The 22,317-nt window shown below is 46.5% G+C and overlaps 1 protein-coding gene across 2 annotated transcripts; it reads left to right on the top strand.

The window, feature by feature from the left end:
- The first annotated feature begins 475 nt into the window (after nt 1–475).
- GCH1 (GTP cyclohydrolase 1) lies at nt 476–21,699 on the top strand. Of its 2 annotated transcripts, none has more exons than XM_086749856.1 (6): nt 476–795; nt 12,680–12,723; nt 14,970–15,025; nt 18,033–18,064; nt 19,053–19,137; nt 19,352–21,699. In XM_086749856.1, exons 1-6 carry the CDS (start codon nt 489–491, stop codon nt 19,476–19,478), a joined length of 651 nt encoding a protein of 216 aa, XP_086605982.1. In that variant the 5' UTR covers nt 476–488; the 3' UTR covers nt 19,479–21,699. The 2 variants fall into 2 exon arrangements, with proteins under 2 accessions (XP_086605982.1, XP_086605981.1); XM_086749855.1 differs by having other exon boundaries at nt 12,680–12,789.
- The last annotated feature ends 618 nt before the right edge of the window (nt 21,700–22,317 follow it).

Genomic DNA, 22,317 nt, shown 5'->3' with positions numbered 1-22,317 from the left:
ATGCCCGGGATTTTCCCGGTGGATGCATCCCAAAGCACCCCGGAAGGGTTATGGTGGCATCCCGGCAGCTCCTGAGCGGGATATGCCAGCATCACCCCGGTGGGAAAAGGACCAGCTCTCGAACTTTGGGAGGATGGAGAGAAAACGGAGAAGGAGGTTGGGAGCGAAGACCTGCACCCCATTCCCATCCGTCCTCCTTGCTGCTCGCCATGGGCTCCCCGTTGGAGCGATGGAAGGGGATCCTCCACAGCGGCTCGGGGGCTCACCCCCGCTCCCCGTTCTCCCAGCCCAGCCTCTCCCGGTACCGGATTCCCCACACCCCCGCCCCGATTTCCCGCGGCGACCGGCTGAGACCGGCCGGCTCATGACACCGCTGGTGACGTGGCGGCGGCGGCGGCCAATGGCAGCGGCGCGGGCGGTATAAAGCGGGCGGCCGGGGCCGGCGGCGGCCCGAGCAGCGCTGAGGGCGGCGGGCCCTGCCGGGGCCCATGGAGGCGGCGCGGAGCTGTAACGGTTACGCGAGGCAGGAAAGGCCGCCGCTCCCCTCCGCCGCTCCTTCGGCGGGCACCGAGAAACCCCGCGTCCTCCCTTCCGGTAGCGCCGACGGTTGGCGAGGCGAGCGGCCCCGCAGCGAGGAAGACAACGAGCTGAGCCTGCCCGGCCTGGCAGCCGCCTACACCACCATCCTGCGCTCGCTGGGCGAGGACCCCCAGCGGCAGGGGCTGCTGAAGACGCCCTGGAGAGCGGCCACCGCCATGCAGTTCTTCACCAAGGGCTACCAGGAGACCATCTCGGGTAGGGAGCCTTTCCCCCGACCCCGGGGCGGGTGGCAGCCTGGGGAGGGCTCCGGGGCCGCTTTGATGCCAGCCCTGCTGCGGGTTTTCCTGCTTTTATTTCTCAAACCGGGCTTTGCCGCTGCCCCGTCAGTGCCTGATGCCCCATGTCAGTCACCAGCAATATGTGCTGGGAGCACCCCTACCCTGGGGTCCCTCTGTCCTTCCCCCAGTTTACTTTTTTAAAACTCCGTGCTGGTAGAGTTCGCCTTATCCCATAAACTCCTGTGCCTCTGGTCTGGGTGAGCAGGGCAAGTGCTTTTCCTTTCCATCTTCTGGTGTGAACTATCGAGCTCTGGCATAAAAACGCGTTGATTCTACCTTTCCCCCAGCCCCAGCTCGGCCAGACCCCATCCAGAAGCGGGTAGGAACCCTCGCGTCTGTTAGCAGATGTAGCTGGCTTGATTCTTCTCTGAAAGGGTCCTGTTGATGCTTTTGGCAGGTGAGGTGTTTGAAAGGTGGGAATGAAACTTGAGGAAGCGAGGTGAGGAGAAAGGAGGAGGTCAGGGAGATCCCAGCCCCGTCTCGGGGTCCCTGCAGTGAATGCAGGTGTAGAGGTACCCCAGGTTCCCATTGCTGCCCCAGATAATTGTCTTATCCGCTTGCTGGCTGCGGGTCCTTCCAGGGGGCAGGAGGAGAAGAACTGGGTGGGATTTGCTCTCCCCATCACCGGCAACTCCGAAGTTACCTCTTGGTTCCAGTGCAGCGTAAATCCTGCTTGAAAACTTTGGTTTTTTATGTCACTTTTCCTCTTCTCAGCCTTTCCCCTAAGGACTGTACCCAGTACAAACAGTAAGAAAGAGCTTGGGACACTGAGGGATTCCCCCTTCTGCTCCCTCTTGAGTAAAAAGCGAGTTCCTGTTAGTGCGTAAGGGATGCAGACGCTGTCAGCAAGGACCTGTGAACGTGAATCAGAAAGGAGCTGAGCGTGTTCTGCTCTCTGGAGTGCAGCACTGGTGTGTTGAATGCCCCAGAACCGCATCAGGGTGTCGCAGCTGAATGAAAAGGCGGAACTGTGCTGCTGGCTGGCATCAGGGAAGCTTCCTGCTAATGCGTCAGAGTCCTTTTCGTAAGTGCACTGTACCCCAACATAAAGGTTGGCTTTCATGTTTAGTTTCTTTTTCACTTCTTATCTGTTGGCTCTTCTGAAATCAGATTGCATATAACTTCCAGCATTCACTTACTCGTGGCCAGCTTATACTCGTGTGTTAAAGCTGTTTCCTAGCTTTCCCCCGGAGCAGCATTTCTGCCTTGACATTTGTTTTGCCTTTCAGATTAAATGATGTTTTGAGCTTCGCATCTGGAAATAGGCTACCATTCTTGTTCCTCTCTTCCCTTAGTCCCGCTGCACGGTGCGTTTGAAATGAGGTTTCATAGGGTCTCAGAGAATAATCCTTTGTCTATGGGAGTAACTTTGCTAATCTGGGAACTGCGTGTGTCTCTTTACGGCTGTAAAACACAGGAGGTCTCTCAGTCATCTTGCCAGTCTCTAGCAGAAGGATTTTTTTTTTAGTGATAGTTTCCGAGCATGAATTTCTGTACTGAACCCAGATGAGGTTGCTGCCCATCTTAAGCCCTGTTTTATCTTGCTGCCAGTTTTGTGTGCAGAGCCACACGTTCCCTTAAGTTTATTTAAATAGCCTTTTCTACTCCAGTGTGAATTCTCTGGGACCTGAAGAGTCTTCCCAATCACATACGTTTCATTAAACAGAGCAGTTCTGGAGAGTCCCCTCCCCTGAATATCCATACCTGAGAGAGAGCTGTGTTATATCCAAGAGTAGAAAGTGTCACTGCTGGGTGCTGCGCTGTGGGACTGCTTTTGTCTTCCTTTCTAGGAGACAAACTGAAGCTGTGATCTTAACGTCCCTTCCTGTGTCGGGGGGGGATCCTTTTACTTTCCAGCTACTCACCTCTTCTTGCACAATGCCCAGCGTCCAGTCTTCCCACTCTTACTAGCCAAGCAAAGGAAAGAGCTGTAGCTGAAGAACAAGTCCATAGCACCTGGCAAAATGACTAGTGGATGAGGAGTTGCCTGGGAGTGTTGATACAGAAGTAACTTCCACTTGGGAGAGTTTTAAACGCATCCTGAAACCTGGAGCCAACAACTGCACGGTCCTTGGGAGCAAGGCTAGCTGTGGGGCTGCAGTTCCCGCTGCCCGTCTCTGCTGGTGTGCTGTTTGCTGGGCTATACTAATACATCTGACTGGCTTGTAAAAGCAAAGTTTATTCCCCAACAGGCAGAAGATGGCAGACAGATATGAAAAGATGGGGCTTACAGCTATTATAAAAGGCTTCTCCAGTAAAAGCTCTGCGGTAGTGACTGTACAAACACAGGGCTAGAAGCAAGGTGTGTTGCAACAGGCACCTGTCTTCAGCTGGCCCCAGCTGAGCTCACAACCCTTGCCAGTACGTGGAAACGCTGCCAGACTGTGCAGTCAGAGAAAGAGTGACAAAAAACAAACCAAGGTAGTGAATGTTAGTGCAGCTACAGGCTTTAAAATCAGCGTTCTGAGTTTGCTTGAGTATCTGCCTTAGGTAGGCAGGAGAAAAGCAATTCATTTCTGATGGCATTTTAATTTTCCATACAGGAATACAAAAAAATGATGAAATAGATGTATTCCCAAATGATGAAATACCGTGGAGGCTGGAGAGTGTAAAGTTGCAAGTACACTGCCGGAGGTCTTTGGTGTTTTATGTGTTTGACGCAAGCCTCGCTTGCTGTAAGCAAGAACATGGGTGTTACGTGGTAGATCACAAAATGAAGCTACCTGACTGTCCTGAATGCTGCCCGCTGCTCTCAAAGGTCAGTGGGTTGAGTGGCGCCGTGCTCTTGCTTGGCACTGAACACTTTTGAGTGCAGTCAGGTTGCTGGAAGCTTTCTGGTACGGTGGCAGCAATCTGTCCTCTGTGGTGGCATTGGAGGAGAAGACGACCAGGTGGTGTGAGTGAGGAGTTTGGTTTAAGGAAAAAGGAACCCTGGTTCCTTTTTGGTTTTAAGGAGTGCTTTTGGAAGCTGCTGAGGTGACGTGTGGTTTCAGCAAATGGATATTGTTTTTCTTTTTTAGCCTTGATTGATAATTCACCCTTAAGAACAAACTATTTCCTTGATCTTTTTGGTTACCGTGTGTCTGAGAACTTAATACATTTGGAGCATGGTTAAACATGCTGGACACTTGATCTCCTTTCCTGGGTGTTGTCACTGTGCTTCCATGACACCGATTGTATTTGTGTTTTCGTACTTCCCATAGCTTAAATGTGTAGTGTTGTGGAGAAGATCACACCTAAATACTGTCGCTTCTCTCCGATCAGATTTCTGTGAGCAGCAGAGAAGCTGATGCTGTTTTCCAGCTTCCCCTGTGTGTGTATTTCCTAGCTTGTTTCCAAGAGTGCAGAGAAAGTGTTCCTCATTTTTCTCGTTCATCTTTGCTGTCTGTGTTCTGCAGCTGGTTAGTATTGCATTTCAGAGCCATTAGTAGAATTTACTTGCTAAGTGTCTACACCTGTCTCTTGCTGTTCTTCCTAGATTATGTCTTTTCTCCTGTTACTCCTGGCTTTGCTAAAGACCTTGCTCTTTCTTTGACAAAACATATTCAAACATACTGATCTCCCCTCTGTAGTACTACTCATCAAACTTTCATTGGAGTAGCAGGAATGCCCCCAGTGATTTCAGGTAAAATCTACCTGGGGACCAGGTAAAAATGCTGAAGTCTTACTTCTCAATTTCATGCAGTGGTTCTGTATGAGCATCCAAGAACACATTTTCTTTTCCTGAGCCAGGGTCAGATCCATCAGCTATGTACTTCTGGGAGTAAATTGTGTAACTAAATAGTAACCTGTTCTCTTAGTTAGTAAAGGTGAACAGGACTGTTAGAATCATAGAATGGTTTGGGTTGGAAGGGACCTTCAAAGGTCATCTAGTCCAACCCCCCTGCAAGGAGCAGGGACATCCCCAACCAGATCAGGTTGCTCACAGCCCCGGCCAACCTGGCCTGGAATGTTTCCAGGGATGGGGCATCCACCACCTTTCTTGGCAACCTGGGACAGTGTTCTATAACTCACATGGTAAAAAATTTTTTCCTAATTTCCAATCTAAATCTACCCCCCACTATTTTAAAACCATTACTCCTTGTCCTATGGCAACAGGCCCTACTAAACAGTCTCTCCCCATCTTTCCTGCAGCCCCCTTGAGGTACTGGAAGACCGCTCTCAGGTCTCCCTGGAGCCTCCTTTTCTCCAGGATGAAAAGCCCCAACTCTCTCAGCCTGTCCTCATAAGAGAGGTGCTCCAGCCCTCTGATCATCTTTGTGGCCCTCCTCTGGACCTTCTCCAACTGGTCCATGTCCTTCTTGTGCTGGGGGCTTCAGAACTGGACACACTACTCCAGGTGGGGTCTCACCAGGGCAAAGTAGAGGGGGAGGAGTAGAGCAGGACTGTTCATAGCCAGTTGCTGTTTTAACTTTCTTAGAGTTGGTTCAGGCAATTGCTGGCCACACAAAAAACCTAAACCTTGAGAGATCTGTCCCTCCTTTAGTAAAGGTTTAATGTCACACTGGGAGGTGCTGGCTGTGAGATACTGCAAAGCACAAGCGATTGCCAGTGCAGTAAATGAGTGAATACATGGAAATACAAGATTGCAGACCGTGCTAACTTGTAACTCAAGCTGAGGGCTTCAGAATCAATCCTGCTAAGCAGAGCTGAGCAGTAAGTTACAGATATGGTGAGTGTCGATGGTGGTAGGTTCAAAACACAAATCACAAAGGAGTTGGTTCTGAATGTGTAATTCTGTAGGACTGAATGAGCCGCCTGCACCTGCAGTGGGAAGTTAACTTGTCTTCATCGTCCGTAAGCGCTCTAAGCAGGGTGGCGTGTTCGTTAAACAGCGTAGTTGCTGGTAATGGTGATAGTTGTTCCGTGAATAAAAGCTGGAAGACTTTTCTGGTAGGTTTTTAGCTTTCAAGCATGTTGGCAGGTTCAGCTGTCCTTTCAGCATGTTTAATAGGGAAATGAAAATCGGAAATACTGGGAAAGGATAACTTTGCTTTCTGAATCTCTGTGGTTTGAAAGGCTGCATGTATGCTTTATTTGCCTGGAAGCGAAGTGACTCTGCTGTGCAGCTTTTATTTTTAAAGCAGATAACAACTAGTTAGGTCTCACACAATAGACTAACATCTGCTGAACTGTGTGTTGCTTTTCCTCTCTCATTAGTTTATGTGCTTTTCCTGTGGTGAAGGGTGAAAAAAATGCAACCTTAATACCCTTTTCTTCATCTTCTTGTCTGTGTGGATTTGATATTTTGACAGATGACAACAATGGTGTAAGCTCACAAATTTTTCCAAGCCTACCCAGTTTGGTGTGGATGAGAGGTGCTAAGCGTCGCTGTGTAAAAATAGACAGGCAGTGCCTTAAACAAACAAGGCTGTTTGATCAGCAGCGCTGCCCTTTGCTAAGAGCTGCTGAGTTACTTCATTCTTTTCCTGGAAACAAGGTACTGCTAGTTCTCTTGCTCCTGACAGATGCAGTAGTCTAACCTATTAATAACTTAAACATCAAGGGATGGCATCAGGGATGCCATCCAGAGGGACCTGGACAGGCTGGAGAGGTGGGCCCGTGCCAACCTCATGAAGTTCAACCAGGCCAAGGGCAAGGTCCTGCACCTGGGTCAGGGCAATCCCAGCACAAATCCAGGCTGGGGGAGAATGGATGGAGAGCAGTCCTGAGGAGAAGGACTTGGGAGTGCTGGTGGACGAGAAGCTCAACATGAGCAGGCAATGCACCCTTGCAGCCCAGAAACCAACGGCATCCTGGGCTGCATCAAGAGGAGTGTGGGCAGCAGGTTGAGGGAGGGGATTCTCCCCCTCTACTCTGCCCTGGTGAGACCCCACCCGGAGTACTGCGTCCAGTTCTGGAGTCCCCAACACAAGAAGGACATGGACCAGTTGGAGAAGGTCCAGAGGAGGGCCACGAAGATGATAAAAGGGCTGGAGCACCTCTCTTATGAGGACAGGCTGAGAGAGTTGGGGCTGTTCAGCCTGGAGAAGAGGAGGCTCCGAGGAGACCTGATAGCGGTCTTCCAGTACCTCAAGGGGGCCTACAAGAAAGATGGGGAAAGGCTGTTTAGTAGGGCCTGTTGCCATAGGACGAGAAGTAATGGTTTTAAAATAGAGGGGGATAGATTTAGATTGGAAATTAGGAAAAAATTTTTTACGATGTGAGTTATAGAACAGTGTCCCAGGTTGCCCAGAGAGGCGGTGGAAGCCCCATCCCTGGAAACGTTCAAGGCCAGGCTGGATGAGACTCTGAGCAACCTGATCTAGTTGGGCATGTCCCTGCTCCTTGCAGGGGGGTTGGACTAGATGACCTTTGAAGGTCCCTTCCAACCCTAACCATTCTATGATTCTATGATCAACATTATTGTGGTGTGCCCATGGCTTGTTTCTTGTAAAGGGGAGGGTGGGAGAGACAGGGCTATTCAGAGTAAGGTTTTCAGGGGTTTCTTTCCTCAACCTCTACCCCTCCACGAGTGAAGCCTACCATGCTGAAACAGGTACTCCATGCAGTGAAACTTCTGCTGGGAGCTAGGACTGTAGGACTTTCCAGGATGATCTCCCCTGCCCATTAATGCTCAAGTAACACAAAGCTTGTTTGGGGTTTTGCCAGGAGTTTATTAAATGTCTTAACCTCTTGGATCGTAACTATTAAAGGCTCCTGATTTGTGTTGCTCTTCCAAAGCGTTGTTTTTGTCTTCTCTTATTTCCCTTTGTTTCAGTTTCAGAAAGAAGTGTGTGGATGGGAGGACTTTCAGCACCTTCTATGACATGAGACATTGAAACGGTTATTGAAATCCTGATGCATTTTAATGAGCATCTCCATAACTCTGCTTGCCCTCATATTAATAAACCTCCTGGCAGAGGACAACTTCTAGGACCTAATCTTAGATTCATCTGAGAGTCTGCAATAACTGATCTCTTGTCAATAGACTTGAATCTCTCGCTGCAACGCGGAAAATGTCTTATAGGAAAACAAACCAATCTGTACAAATGATGACCACAATTAGTTGAATAGCAGTAATGCTTTTCCTCCACCTTTGCTTTTATGACATGTGCCTTAAGTTGTACATCTGGTTCACCACTCTTCTGGTAACAGAGGAATTAAGCTTTGCTTCTGAAACACGTGTTCCTGCCTGGAGTTGAATGTCTGTTTCTAGTCCTTTGGTGTGGCAGCGATGAAATCTGAAATGTTAGTCACAAACTTGTAAGTTCTTTTGTGCCTGAGGTCTCTCTTGGTTCCTGTTAGTAAGGTACGTTACGGCAAGGAAGCCACATAGTGTCCATTTAATTTTCTCTGCGCCTTTTGATCTCTGTTGCCTATTTAATAGTAGTGTGGCATCTTAGGCTGTCTCTCTTTCTAGAGCTCTTCAAGACTTCTTGAAGCAAATGGCAATTCTGTTGTGAACTGGCATATTCAGACAACTCCCTTTCTTAGGAACCTGAAGTCGTTAACTTTCTGCAGCAGCGCAAACTCTCTTCATGTGAATGAGTGTTTTTGTAGCCTGATTCTCTTCTCTGTGTGCATAATAAATTCCTGGTACTTTTTTAATTCTGAAAGGCTGCAATAAATTTCTTGTTTCTTGTCTGGAATATTTTCTGCAACTACAGTTATCCTGTAGTGTCATCAAATGAATTAAAAAAAAAAAAAATCAGTTTTGACTCTACAATTTACTGCTTACCTCCATGCTGTTGACACTGCACAATCCTCAGTCTGACTCCTCTCCAAAGTGGAGCAGTGAGGCAACTTAACACCACAGAGGAGTACTTTAACTCACAGAGAGAACAACCTACATCACTTCAGTCTTCTGTCTCACGAGCGTAGTAAAAATGGGACATCTGAAGTGCTGTGAAGCTGATGCCGTGCCGCTCTGCGCAGTGCTGCCATCCTTCATTCCCTTCACCGCCGGAGCCAGCTGCTGGGTGGGCTCTAGCTTCTTTGGTTGCCAGAGGTGCTTTTGCTTTCCTGTGTCACATTAAAGCCATGCAAATAGTTTCTATAGCAACAGGTCTTTTTGCCTAGCTCTGACGCAAAATCCTCAAAGGTCTTTCTCATTCTGCCTTCATCCAATTCTGATTTTTGCTTTTATCATCTCTTTTTGAAGATAAAGGGGAAAAAAATAATTCTGATGTGTTTCAGGAGTTAAAACTGAACAGTCAGCTCTGCTGCAAGTTAGGAGCCCACTGAAGTTTCTACACCAGGACTTGAACTCTGAGCTGAAGGAAAAATGTGCTGGAATAATCTGGAGTGCCCTGACTGCACATAAAACGTTTGTTCTTCTTCCCCTCCTCCCAGCCGTGTGTTTTAATTCGAGTCTTAGCTTTTCGTTAACATGATGTGTCTAGGCTTAAGGATGTGAGCATTACATTCCCTTAGCTGTTTTCTGGGGTGGCGGAGAAGGAAAACGGTGTTATTTGCAGTCTCCTTCAGCTTATAGATGGGGCTTGGTGGCAGCACGTGAGCACAGCTGGGAGTAATAAAAGCAGACTTGGGAAACCAAGCTAGCAATATTTACTTCTAGCCTTCTGAAAGCCCTCTTGACTTCTATGCTTTTGCTTTGGAGATCCTGGTGCCACAGGAGGAAGGGATGGGAAAGGTAGAGTTGAGTTAGAAGGGCAGGTGGGTATTTTAGAGCTGAGAGATGCAGCTGCTGTAACAGCCACGCTGCTCTGTGTGAACTGGAACAGGCCTGGGGAGGGATAACATGACTTTTAGATGTTTTGGGGCCTCCAGAGGAGGAAACTGAAATCAAGCTAGTGAAGCAGGCAGCGTGGCCTAGCAGGTGGAATGAAAGAATGGGAAAAGAGGCATGAACTTGCCCCCAGCTTTGCTTCTGGCCTGGTTAATCTGAGGCCCTGTTTCCCCTTCTGCCATTTCAGCTCTGTGAAATTCTCCAGAACATGTGTTGCAAGCCGCAGGCTGAGCTTGTCGGGGCTCTGTTTGATGCTATTGCAAATTGAATAACAAAAAAAAAAAAAAAAAAAGCAGACAAAGTTAGATAAAACGGTATTGCCTCCCCGCACAAAGCGTTTTGAGTCTCTGCCAAACAAGTCTCTGCTGTGTGATTACTGGAAACAAGTGCTGCGGTGGGACATAGCACAGCATCTCGTCACAGCCGCTCTTACCGAACTCTTCCTTTGTCAACACGAGGCTTGGATTTCAAAGGGGGAGATGCAGGGATGGGCAGGCTTCAAGCTGTGCTTATTTTCTGGAGAACAAACTTGTGAGGTGTGAGCAGGAGGGACTGGAGTAGGATAGCGGTGACCGGGGCGCTCTCTTAACACCACGGCCGTTTGCGCAGGTGGTGGTTGGTCTCGTGTTTTGTTTTACCGCCTGTCCCTGTATCTGCTGGCAGTTGTGAAGGGGTTACTGGAGGGGTCAACACTAAGCTGGTTTCTTCCTTTATGGGCTCTGGCCCTTCTTCTCAGGGAATAACTGGTGCTGACTTAAAATGAGCGCACCATGCGGTGGGCACAACTGCCGAGGTTATGCAGCTGAGCAGGTGTCATCTGTGATCTGGCAGCTTATATTAAATAAATCTAAGGTGCAAAATTGGCAAGAGCTGTATAAACGAGAAGCGCGAAGCATCCCAAAGCCCTGTGCAAGAAGGACGGATGGAACCTTCCTTGAACCTTCGTGTTCCTGTTCGATGGCTTCAGCCATGGGAGGGACGGATTTTGTTCCTGAGGTTGCCTGTGTGGTACTTCACAGGTCAACCTTCTTTTTTCCCCCCCACCTTTAAAACAGGGCTAACAGCTGTCTCAGTAATACAGCGTGGCTCTTTGGCATTCCAGTAATAGACTTAGGTTCCTTAGGTGAAGTCTGTAATGACCTATTCATATATACTTTATATGAATAATTATCTATATGTGTGTGTATATATATATGAGGCTTCACAACCTTACACCGCATCAGTTTTTGGCTGTTCTGAACAGTCCGCTTTGTGAGCGTGCTGACGTAAATCCCTATCTAACATCGGGCTCTGAAGCGCTCCTGGCAGGGCCGGTGTGAGCCAAGCTGCTGCTCTAATAACAGCAGCGGTCACTCTGGAGATGCTTCGTGGAGCCTTTTGGATTTTGTTTTAATAATGCTGGGCACGGTAGCAGGTTTTGTGAAACCGCTGTTTGCCTTTCTGCTGTAAACGGCGCATCCGCAGAGTGCTGTGGGGGGGGAGCGAAGAACCCAGACGGCTGCTCTGTCTCCCCTCTCCTCTGAGCCCGCTCTGTTTCAGATTCTGGCTATTCCTGGCTGAATTCATCGTTACGCAACTGCACGGTGCTCCCCATGTAATCAAAATCCTCTCCAGCGGTGTTTGGAGTCAACTAGACTCTGAAATTTGAAGAAGAAAATGATGTATTTTTACAGAGCTGTTTCCTGGCCTCTTTCGTGCCCCCTGCTCCTGCTCTCTGACCTGATCAGAAGCCTTCTGGGGTTCAGCCTCGCCGCCTTGCAGGTTGCCAGCCGTTCTCGGGAAGGAACGTGCGTCGCAGGCAGAACATCTTGCGCACAGTTTCCAGGGTTACCTGTTAGTGCTGATAGCAAGCAGGAAATTAAAATGCTCCGTGATGATGATATGTTATCGACAACAGATGGTGGCCATTAGCTGTACGTGCATGTCAGGGGAAGGCATAAAGGCAAGGAGAGCAGAAACAACTGTTAGGTGTGTGTAATCGCCGCTGCAGGTGCTAAGCTCCACCGTGGACGAAGCAGGGCAGTCCCTGAGCACCCTGCTTCCCTCTCTGGACATGGTGTAGATGGCACCAGCTCCTGGAAGTAACTCCCAAGTAGTCAGTGTGGCTTCAAGCTAACTTGTTGGCAGAGGTCCTTGTTCTGGTCATCAGCCCTTCTGAATTACTACTGCTCTCTTGCCGTTCTCTCTCTCTTTTATACAGCTTTTTTTTCTTGTCCTTCAAAAAGCTCAGTCTCTTAACTTGAGCCTGTTCTACTGTCCATCTGCCTGCAGTCTTGGTGGATTCTGTAGTGATCTGCTGTAACCTGTGGCAGGATTGCTTGGGGACCTGTCAGGGGACTGCTAAATCTGGAAAGTCAACTGAGGATCTGCTCTGCCAAGCTCTGAGACTAGCGAAGTGTCACGTTATATGTTCCTTTTCTTGCTGAGCTGTCTCTTCTTCCTTCTATCTTTATGGCTTTCTTCGCCTTAATTATCTTTTAGCTCTGAGGCGCAGGATTAGGCCAGAGTGTGTATGTGCATGGCCTGCTTTCAGTTTGGGACAGCAAATCTCTCTCCGAACTGTCGATACAGATCTGTCCCTTTCACTTTTGCGTATGCCTAAACAGCTGCTTCAGGTTGAAATGAGAAAGTGCCTTATTTGAGTGCAAAGCCTCCTTGAAGATAGTGATGCTAGTGTTGAAGTGTTTGAAGAAACTGCTGTGACAGCTTAGCTTTTCTCAGACCTCAGGCTTAGCTTTGCTTGTGGTGTGTGGAAATACTAAAGGAAGCCCACTTGAGATGTGCTCTCCTCCTCAGCGCTGGCTTTATCAGGTGTAGTCTTAATTGCTCTTAAGATGCCAGCAATTCTGCAAAGATGGACTCAAACTATTATGTAAATAAAACGCTACAGACTGATGCAGCTAGCACTGTGGCAATTGTGTAATCACATGCAAACCAAAGTGTACTTGTGATGTTACTCCTTACTTGCCTCCCATATCCTAACCCTAAAATCTGTAGTTCTGGGAGGGCCATGCTCTTGCTACAAGCTTTCTCACATACTGGCTGGAAGAACCTTCCATGCTTGTGCATTTTTAATTTTTTTTTTTTTAACACGAATGTTTAATTTCAGATGTTCTGAATGACGCCATCTTTGATGAAGATCATGATGAGATGGTAATTGTGAAGGACATAGACATGTTCTCATTGTGTGAGCATCACCTCGTTCCATTTGTTGGAAAGGTAACTCTTCCTCACAAAACAAACGTGGGAATACCTGATCAAAGACCTAAAGTACATGTAAAAGACTTTGTAGCTGTAACTACAAAGCTTTTAAAGCTGCAAGTATTTACTGCTTACGGCTGTGATTCTAGAAGTTAATCTTCAGAATACAAATAAGGAAGACCTCCTTAATGTGACTTTTATTTGGATTTAAGCTCCGAAAATATAAAGCTCAACCTTTCCTAGTCTAAGTAATCTAATGGTTTCTGACATTTCATATCAAAGCTCTTCTTGAAGCAGCAGCAAGCCTTGAGGGCAGACATCTTGATATTAAACCAGCTCACCCCGCACGCTGGCTCTGTCGCGGATTTAGCTTCTGGCTCAGAGCTATCTAGTGCACGTTCATCTTGGGAACCCCTCGTGAACGCAACAAAACTTCTGATGAGCAGCCCTGTCTTAAATAAGTGAGCCCGGTCAGAGAGGGGGTGGTCAAAATTGACTAGCAGGGGGCTGCTCCCGTGGAAGGGGCTGGTGTTTCAGAGGGTGTTGAAATTGTGATGCCAACAACTTTAAAAAGAAAATACAAATTTTCAAATTCCTTCTGCACATCTTGGCCCCATCACTCCCGGATCAGCGCAGAAGGGTGGATGGAGCTTATTCTGATCCATCTGTTCTACCATAACGTACTCACCGGCCCGAGAGTAGCAAGTGCTTTTGTTTTCTGTAAAATTCCATCAAGTCAACTATCTCCCCAAAATAAAATGCCCAAACAGAAACCAGCTGTTTATTTAGTTGAGTCAACTCAATGTCATCTGCTTTCTTTTCTCACTGTTAGTGTTTTATACTGGAAAGCAAGGTAATTTCTTTTTCTGTGCAAGCTTCCTATTTAGCCTGTTACTCTTGGTGACATGTGCTGCGTGTATGCTCTTTGTTACTCCTGTCGCAATGTATGCGTTCTTTTTATGTCTGGCTGTTTAGCCTGTCTGATTTGGAGAAATGTCCTCGCAAACACCGAATCGGTCCTGCCCGTATAATGGTCTGCTAAATGACTTGGTATGCCTCTAAATATTCTCAGACTAACCATTCTCCTGTTGGGTACATCAAACAGGCTGCAAATACTGACCAGTAGATCTCTTGTATTTGCAGTTCTATCTTAAGTGAAATTAAGAAATTCACAAAAACACTCAGTGGGGTACAGGATTCAGCACTTATTTCTAAGTTGTGTCTCTTACTTTATCTGAAATGTTTCATGTCTTTTCAGGTGTCAGTGGGTTGATTACCCAACAGAAGTGATAGGAATGAGCAAGTTAGCCAGGTAATGAGGTGCACTGTGGTGCCTCTAACTGCAGGTACAGCAATCCAGGATTCTGAGATGGGGCCTCTAGGCAAAGCTCGAAGGCAGAATCCTACACTGACGCTCCCCTACTGTATCTTGGCTAATTTTTCAAGTCTCTGGTCCAGTGACACAAATGCTGGCTTGTAATCTGTTATAACTGTAAGCCCACTTGAATTCAGTAGCCTACATTGCTTTCTAAAAACAAGAAGCTCAATGGCTTTCCCGTACCTTTGTATCTGAGCACTTTTCTTCTCAAGAACATGTTCCAGCTTAGTGCAACTAAGTGTTCAGTACGAACGTTCAGCAAATCCATATTCAAGCAGAATGGAAGCTGACTTAATCATACATTGATCTATAGCGCTGAAAAAAAATAAAAATCAGTGAGTGCAGCCTGATTTTGGTGGCTAAGTACTTCTTGCCATCAGAACTTTCACTGGAAGGAAAGTACAGTCTCTCTCCTGCCCGCTCCCTAAATCCACTTGAGGTCCTGAAAGAAAAGCGTATTTATTTTAGATGAACAGTGCTGTGCTGCTTTTTGTACCCAAACGTAGTAGTACTCCGTAGCATTCCTGAGACTTGGAACATAAGCCTTGACTCTTCTTTGAAGAGTTGTGATTTTTCTCCCCCTCAAAAAACTCACCTACTCTTCACCAGGACACTGAACTCACCGGGCATTTCCAGTCTCCGTTAGCTCCACAATTTTTCAGGCTTGCATGGTGGCATGTTCCTCCCACATGCTAAGACTTTAGGATTGTTCCAGAGTTAGTTCTGGGGCAAATACGCATCTCATTCTCTGTGCATGAGTTTCGTGTGCATTTGGAAGTGTGGTTTTGATTCTGTTAATGGTTTGTTCTCCTCTGTCTAGGTACATATTGGCTATCTTCCTAACAAACAAGTACTTGGTCTCAGCAAGCTTGCTAGGTAAGTGTTCATGTAATGAAAGTGATGCTAGTTTGTAAAAAGGATTCCGAGCTGTGCTAACTGTGCTAATCTTCCTAATCTGGTCCTCCTCCTAAACCTCAGCCCACTTTGTGTCCTGGATTTGGATTTAGACCAATCCTCAGCATTACGTGTTTTTGTGGAGAGGACAGATAAGTCTTAGAGCTCGGTGTTACTTCACATCAGTTGACCGTAGTAGAGCTGTAACGCTTTTCTACGTTCATCCAAAGCATTGGTGTCTGCAGGGAGCACAGGAACAAGAACAATAGAGAATGTGGTGATGTTCTATGGCAGGCCACCAAAACCAGTGGGGGTTTCTAGCTATTTACTACTTGTCTGTATATTGACTGATCAGAACAAAAATCCCAAACTTCTGAGCTGTAAATGAACACGTTCTCTGGATAGAAATTGAATCTAAAGCTTTCATCCGTTAGCTGGCTCTTCAGACAAATTTGACGTTTCTTTCTTTCACCCAAGACCTGCTGAGAGCGCCGTGGGGTAGATTTTATAGATGAGGTTCAGCCGAAGAAGCAAAGCAATTACGATACACTTGAGAAATACATTTGTTATGTAAAATAGCTTTTTCCTCAGCAAGTGCCCTTGGATCAGTTATTGCACTGAATCTTCTTATAAAGTGACACTTTCTAGTTCTGGTGAGGACGGGGATGGTAGATCCCTTCAATAAGCAGATTCAGGGACTGGAGTGGAAGGGTCTCTTTTGAGAAATGAATCTGAAAAATTTGCTGTGGTTCAGAAAGACCATGTAGGTTTTGCTTATGCTTTCCCTGATAAGTCCGTTAATCTTGCTGTAGTTCCCGTAATACTAATGAGAATTAGCCTTGTAAATCTGCATGCCTGCTGGGTTTTCTTAGCGGGTAGGAAATGTGTAGGATACGACGCTAAAATGCTTTAAAGTCAGTCTGCTCTGTTCTGTGCTCTGCTCGTACATCAGCAAATTTGGTTTGGAAGTGGAAGGGCCCTCGGAGGTCACGTCTGCGTGAACTTCATCTTACAGGGAGGCCACCTTCCTGTCTTCTGGCAGTGCTTGTAGGAGTGGGCTTTGCTCTGATGAAAGGCTGAAACGGGCAGTTCAACATTTAAATTTTCTCGTACCTATTTCCTGCGGCCGTTCCTCAGCGCTGAAATTGTAGGATGAGGTTCTGAGCTGACACCGCTGCAGTTGCTGGGGGAAAGATTTCTGCCTTCTGTAGCTGCCTTCGCTTGGGGATGTCTGTGCGGCAGTTCACAGCTCGCGTTGCGTGTTGGCTGGTGCTTGTGTGGCCCGACCATTTTAAACGGTGAGGGGTTTTTTGAGTTGGATTTCTGAAGTACGTCCTGAAGAGACTGTCTTTAGCACTTGGTTTCGTTTCTGCAGGGCTTGAATGCAGGGTTAAGGATCACCTTTGAAATACGCATCGGTTGGTTTGTGCTTGCCCTGCTCTCTAGTTACCTCTGAATTGCAGATGTACAAAGGAACTCAAAACTGTCTTGAGTGATTTTTTTTTTTTTAATGCAAGTTGCAACATGGTGCTAGAAGTGTAGAATTTTCCTACTATTTATTCTCAGTATAGAAACACGCATGAGTTTCCTGCGCTGTGCTTGAAAGATTAAATCTTGCTTCTTTTTCAGGTTGGCGTAAAACTCCCAAGTCCTGCAAGAACGAAAAGATTAGATCCTTGTATAACAAAATGTTCTCAGTCCTCGCTTGCTTTTGTGTGCTTAGCGTGAAGGGATTGGTAGGCCAAATAGTGCTTCCCTTCCGTGCCCTATATAATGCACCCAGTGTTCAAACAAAGATTTGTGAGGCTGTGGGTGCTGTAGGCTTAATCTTTCCTAATAGGATTAGCCTAATGTGGCGAGTTTCCCTGCTTGTGGATGACCTGTATTCAGTAAACAAACACCTTTCTTTGGATTTTAAGCTCAGGCTTGAAAATACTATTGCAAATAACTGGTTTTACATAAACATGCTTATAGAATTTCTTATATGCAATACTAGTGTAAAATTATTGGAGCATCAGCTTGTTTCCTATCCATATATTTAATGTAAATATTATGTTGCTTTGTTTAGAATAGCTGTAACACAACCATTTCATTTCTGGAGGGGAGTTTCTGCATGTCATTCTCTCTCCAAAACAGCAGGCAAGTCTCATTGTCAGAAATGTTTCTTGTAACTAATGCCTCGGGCTGCCAAGCAGTGTCTGGTTTTTGTCTCCTCTGACCAGACGGGTATTGAAGCTTTCTATAGCGCTCTTCTTTACGTGGCCGCTTGACGTGTAATGAGGCATTTGAGGACGGCATGAATAATCCATTGAGGTGCAGAGCAGTTGTAAGATTTTTATTAATTGTGTGGGTTTTACTGCGGTTATAAATGATGGGGGTATCACTTGCATTGCCCCACAAATGGCTTAAATTTGACGTCGTGTTCGAGAGGAGCACTGAGGTGATCCCTGCGCTGAAACGTGAAGGATAGTGTGATACAGGGAGTATCTGTTTTAAATAAAAACAATTCTGTCTCATTGTTCTTAGTTAAATCTGTGGTTAAATGCAAGAATCCAAAACATCTCTTGCTTAATTTTAGTAGCCTTCTGGGACTCTCAATATCTGAATTGTCCTTAAACCAGCATTTGGTCCAGATTGAAGGCAAAGGAGGTAGTCTGAGCTCAGTTCAAGGATTAGCTTTCAGGGACTCCTTGGGCATGGATCCCCTTGCAGCTGTGCAGTGCAGGTGGGTGGTGGTCCAAGTAATTCAAATGTGAGAGCCGGCAGAAGAAGCTCTAAGGAGAAGTGACAGGTTTCACCCTGCAATAGTCTCTGGAGTGGCAGGCAGAGGGGAACCGGTCGCTGAGCAGCAGCGTGATGTCGTGTAGGTTTCCAGGAAGGACATGGATCCATACACTGGTCTTGTTTGATAGTGTCAAGTTAATTGTGAAGATCAGCCAACAGTTAGACAGGAAAAAGTGTAACATTGTCTTTTTTCTTTCTCCTTTAGGATTGTGGAAATATACAGTAGAAGATTACAAGGTAAATAGATGAATTTTTGTGTTTATTATGTGCTGTCCTTGGCTAGCCAGCTCAGGGTACTGGTAATGGTAGGTGGACTCTAGCTGTGCAAATTTTAGTGTGAAGAAAAACACTGTGTTCTTGAAGAAGTGATTCTCATCTGTCATCTTAGCCCCTGTGTTTCCAGCGAGGAGTAAAATCTGCCGATGAAAATAGATGTAGGCAGTAACTGATTCGGAGGATAAATGTGCCACAAGACACAGCTGCCAGGGATAACTAAACTGGTTGGATGCTGCTGGAGATGAACTCTCCTACAGACAACTTGAGATGCCTTCAAGAGTTCTTGTCTGAAGAGATGAAGCAAGAGCCGCTGTGTTACGGACTGCGTGCCCGCTGTCCCCGAGAAGCAGAAGAAGCTGCAGGGCCTGAGGCTTTGGGTTGGGCTCAGCCTGCTCTCGTTTGCCTGCAGTTAAATTTGGCTTTTTCTTGGCGACAGAAGTCTTAGTGGCCATTACGTGTCGGACTGGTGAACAGAAGGTGCTAGAGCTGCAGGAAGTAAAGCTTCGCAGGACAATAGACTCTCTTAATTTGCTCATTTTTTTAATCTCCATTTCCTTTCCTTAAAAAGAGAAATTGTGTGTAGGGATTGAATAGTGCAGCAGTAAAGCCAGTGAACAAATACATAAAACCTGACAGAAAATAGAGAAGCGTGAGAATCAAACTGCGTAGTAGGAAATGGAAGAGCTGTTACAGCAAGTGATGGTAATGCAGTTCCTGCAAAGGTGTGGTGGAAAATGGCTCCCAATATAAACAAGCAAATAAAAGATCTGTTCCAGGATACAAATCAAAACTGATCAAATTTATTTAGGAAGAGCTGTACTTGTGTGTGTGTGGTGGCGAGGAAGAGACAAGCTTGGAGCTGAGGATGCAGCGTTGCTGTGCGGGTAGTGGCGGTGCAGGGATGCCGGTCAGATTTAACTCTGCCTCTGAACTCCCCGTTGTTTTTCAGTCCAGGAACGCCTTACCAAACAGATCGCCATTGCCATCACTGAAGCCTTACAGCCCGCTGGAGTCGGAGTGGTTATCGAAGCCACGTAAGTCACTCCGAGCTGTTCCGTGGTAGCACGTGGGCCGTGTGTGATTCCAGCTGCAGAGCTGCTGTGCGTGGCCTCTTTGGATGCGGCAGCCGTGCGCCGCGCTCGTTTACGAGGCAGAAAACGTGACCGTGTACGAAACTTCTCTCTCTGTGGAATTACTTCTTTCTTTCGAGCGTGCCTGATTTATTGACTCCCCTCTCGTTTCTTCTAGGCATATGTGTATGGTAATGCGTGGGGTACAGAAAATGAACAGTAAAACAGTAACCAGCACAATGCTGGGGGTTTTCCGGGAAGATCCAAAGACTCGTGAAGAATTCCTGACGCTCATCAGGAGCTGAAACTGTGTCGTTCTCTAAATGCACTCTGGAGATTGTTCTGTCCAGTGTCACTGTCTGTTCTTACTCGTTCCTACATCTCACTTTTAAACTAAATCGTTGTGAATTGTTGTCATAGTCTTTGTGCAGTAAGAGACTTCTGATGGCAAACGAAAAAGGTAACGATGAGGTAGGCTCCTCCTGGATTTGCAGTGATGCTGATGTCGCAGAAGTACAAGCTAGGAATAGACTGCTGTTAGGAGAAAAGCGGGGCTTGGGAGCGAAATGGATATTTGTGAAATAGTTATGTTTGTTAGAATAAATCTGGAGCAGCGCAGGAAACAACGGAAAGGCTGTGGATCCTTGTAGGACTGCTGATGCTGCAAATACTGCACCTCTGCCTGAAAGGATGGCCCGGAATTGTCGCTGACTGTGTTTTATTACAAGTCCTGCAGTGGCTGTTTCAAGATTTGGATGTGTATGTTATACCTCTCTGAGATGTTACCTCTGGTGGAGTTTTATATTCCTGCTGGTATTAACCCTCCCTTTTTTGGTGTTTTTTTTTTGTTTGTTTGTTTGTTTGAGAAATTTGAAACACATTTTTCCTAGCCTCTTAACATGCAGGGAATTAACTTCTAAATTATTGGGGCACAGTCTTATCTCAATATAAAGGGTTTTATGCATCTTTTTCTCTGTGCCTCAGAATGTCTGACCACTTTAACTGTCAGTTTGTTACTGTTTTTAAGGAATCTTTACAGAGGGGAGGAAAAAAACCCCAGAATCTGTCTGTGAAGTGCTGGGATATCCAGAGGTTTTTAATGATATTTATATCTTGAGCTTTCCCTCTTGGATTTCCACGGGTTAGACTGAGAAGCTAAATCTAGTCTGATAACCCGCAAATGAAGATTTCTCTTCAAGTTTTTCAGGGTTTGCATCTCGTAAATGTTGGACCAAAGGTGAGCACTGAAATGCTGAGCGCAGCACGTTGTACCTCTCCTGCCTGGCGGCAGGTCATTTCGGGGCAGAGTAACCTGAAATGACAACAGCTTGTTTCATAAGAGCAATTGAGAAAAGCCAACTTCCAGCGCCGTCCGAATGAATTAAACCGCATTTTTCTGTCTATGTGGCAACCTCTGTATGTGGCAGTACTGGTACAAAAAGTTTCAGTCAGCCGGGCTTGGCTGGACTTCTTACAGTTCGTTACAATTTTAATGGCTGTTTTGTAACTCTTAATTGGGAAAACATGAGGCGCAAATGCAAACCACCCTTCTCAAACTAAGCGCAGAGGCGAAACTGAAAAAATAAAATGTCAGCCAGGGTGTCAGATGCCCACAGCGCAGGTTCCCACCGTCATGCCTGCTTTGCCGAATATGAATCCAAGATGTTCCGTACCCCGACCTAAACGCTTCCCAGCCTGGCAAGCTCCATCTCCCTGACATTCCTGTCTCTTGCTCCAACCCGCGTTGGAAACAAAATGAAAATCATGTCTGGTCAAATTTCCATTGAGCCTAAAGAACTTTCAAGAACCTCATGCGTTTAATTACACTAATTTTACCTTGATGACCATCACAGCATTATTGTAAAAGTCTTTTATTTTATCCTCTGTCCTGGTTTCTGTAGAGTTAGGTGCTATAAAAGTCTGCTGGCGTGAAGAAGGTATGTGTGGCACGTTTATAAAAGACACAAACTCTGTGGCATTTGTTTTCCTTAGAGCACTGAGAGCAGATATTGCCACTTTTCAGTTCAGTTTATATTTCAAATATCCAGCTGAAAAGCCTTAAATCTTTCTTGCCTGAAGTTCAGAGTAAAACTCTTTCTCTTTTTGGCTCCACAACTGGAAGGAGAGCGTGAGGACCAAAGGGGCACAGACCAGTACATTTGTTCCTCTTTGCTTGCTTTAGTTTGGAAATTAAGTCTCTGTCTTGCTCCTGAGGTAACGAAAAGTTGCGTTTTAACCGCTTATCTCTCTTCAGGATAAAGTTCGCATTACACCACTGCTGTTTTTTATTTCCCCGTGACCTGTAGTCCTTAAAACATACCTCTCTCTACTTGTGGCCTTGGATTTTGTTCACGTTTTTTGTTGTTGTAAGACTTGGTGCATTTTTTTTGGAACATGAATATCGTTCAAATACACAAGCTTTAACTACGCCCCGTGTGTATATATGTATAGTGCGTACCGCCCACTCTTGTACCGCGTGGAAGTCCGTTGTCTCTCAAACATTAAAGCACAGTATTGTCCTTTGGAGTGGTGGCATCCTTGGTGACTTGGAGGCGATGGCGTCACGCAAGGAAGTGGCGCAAGCTCAGTGTCCTTGTTTCTGCACTAGCAGGTGCTCCAAGCTTGTGCTGAGATGTTGGGTCGCTCTTCTGGGACCGTACTTCGCTGTTGTCTCCAGATGAGTCTCCATTTGTTGACTGGGCAGCAAAAAAACCCCTGAGATCTGGTGTCACCACCTTCTTACTGGTCCTCGATGCCAGAGGAATCAACAGATTCTGGGATGCAGATGTTGCTGAGATGCAGGGGGGAAAAAAATATAAAATGTACAGATCCCGGACTCCTGCGGAGCGTGGTAGCCAAAGCTTTGCCGATGAGCGGTACAGAGGAAGGGGGACGGCGTGGGCTGTGTGTGGCCGTGCTTGTGCACCCGTGGGCATCTTGGAGCCACCCTGCCACTTCTCGGCGTCCAGGGTCACCAGAAGGAGAGTCAGAAATGGAGGAGGAATAATGAATGAAAGCCCCCTCCAGCCCTTTGTGGTTTTGTTTCTGTTTTGTTTTTTTGGTTTTTTTTGGTTTTTTTTTTTATTTTTCCAAATGCTCTATCCTGTGTGGAAATAGCTCTCCTGGGAAGCCCCAGGGGCATTG

Source organism: Chlamydotis macqueenii, chromosome 5, assembly GCF_036417535.1.
Source record: "Chlamydotis macqueenii isolate bChlMac1 chromosome 5, bChlMac1.mat, whole genome shotgun sequence".
Classification (NCBI taxonomy): Eukaryota; Metazoa; Chordata; class Aves; order Otidiformes; family Otididae; genus Chlamydotis; species Chlamydotis macqueenii.
Note: the sequence above shows the minus strand (reverse complement) of the source record. Positions and strands in the feature narration are given on the sequence as shown.

Bases quoted from the DNA above. Each gene is read 5' to 3' on its own strand.
- GCH1 (XM_086749855.1), top strand. From the start codon at position 489: ATGGAGGCGGCGCGGAGCTGTAACGGTTACGCGAGGCAGGAAAGGCCG. The intron at 12,790-14,969 runs GTAACTCTTCCT...TCCTCTGTCTAG, and splicing joins TCGTTCCATTTGTTGGAAAG to GTACATATTGGCTATCTTCC. The intron at 15,026-18,032 runs GTAAGTGTTCAT...TTTCTCCTTTAG, and splicing joins GGTCTCAGCAAGCTTGCTAG to GATTGTGGAAATATACAGTA.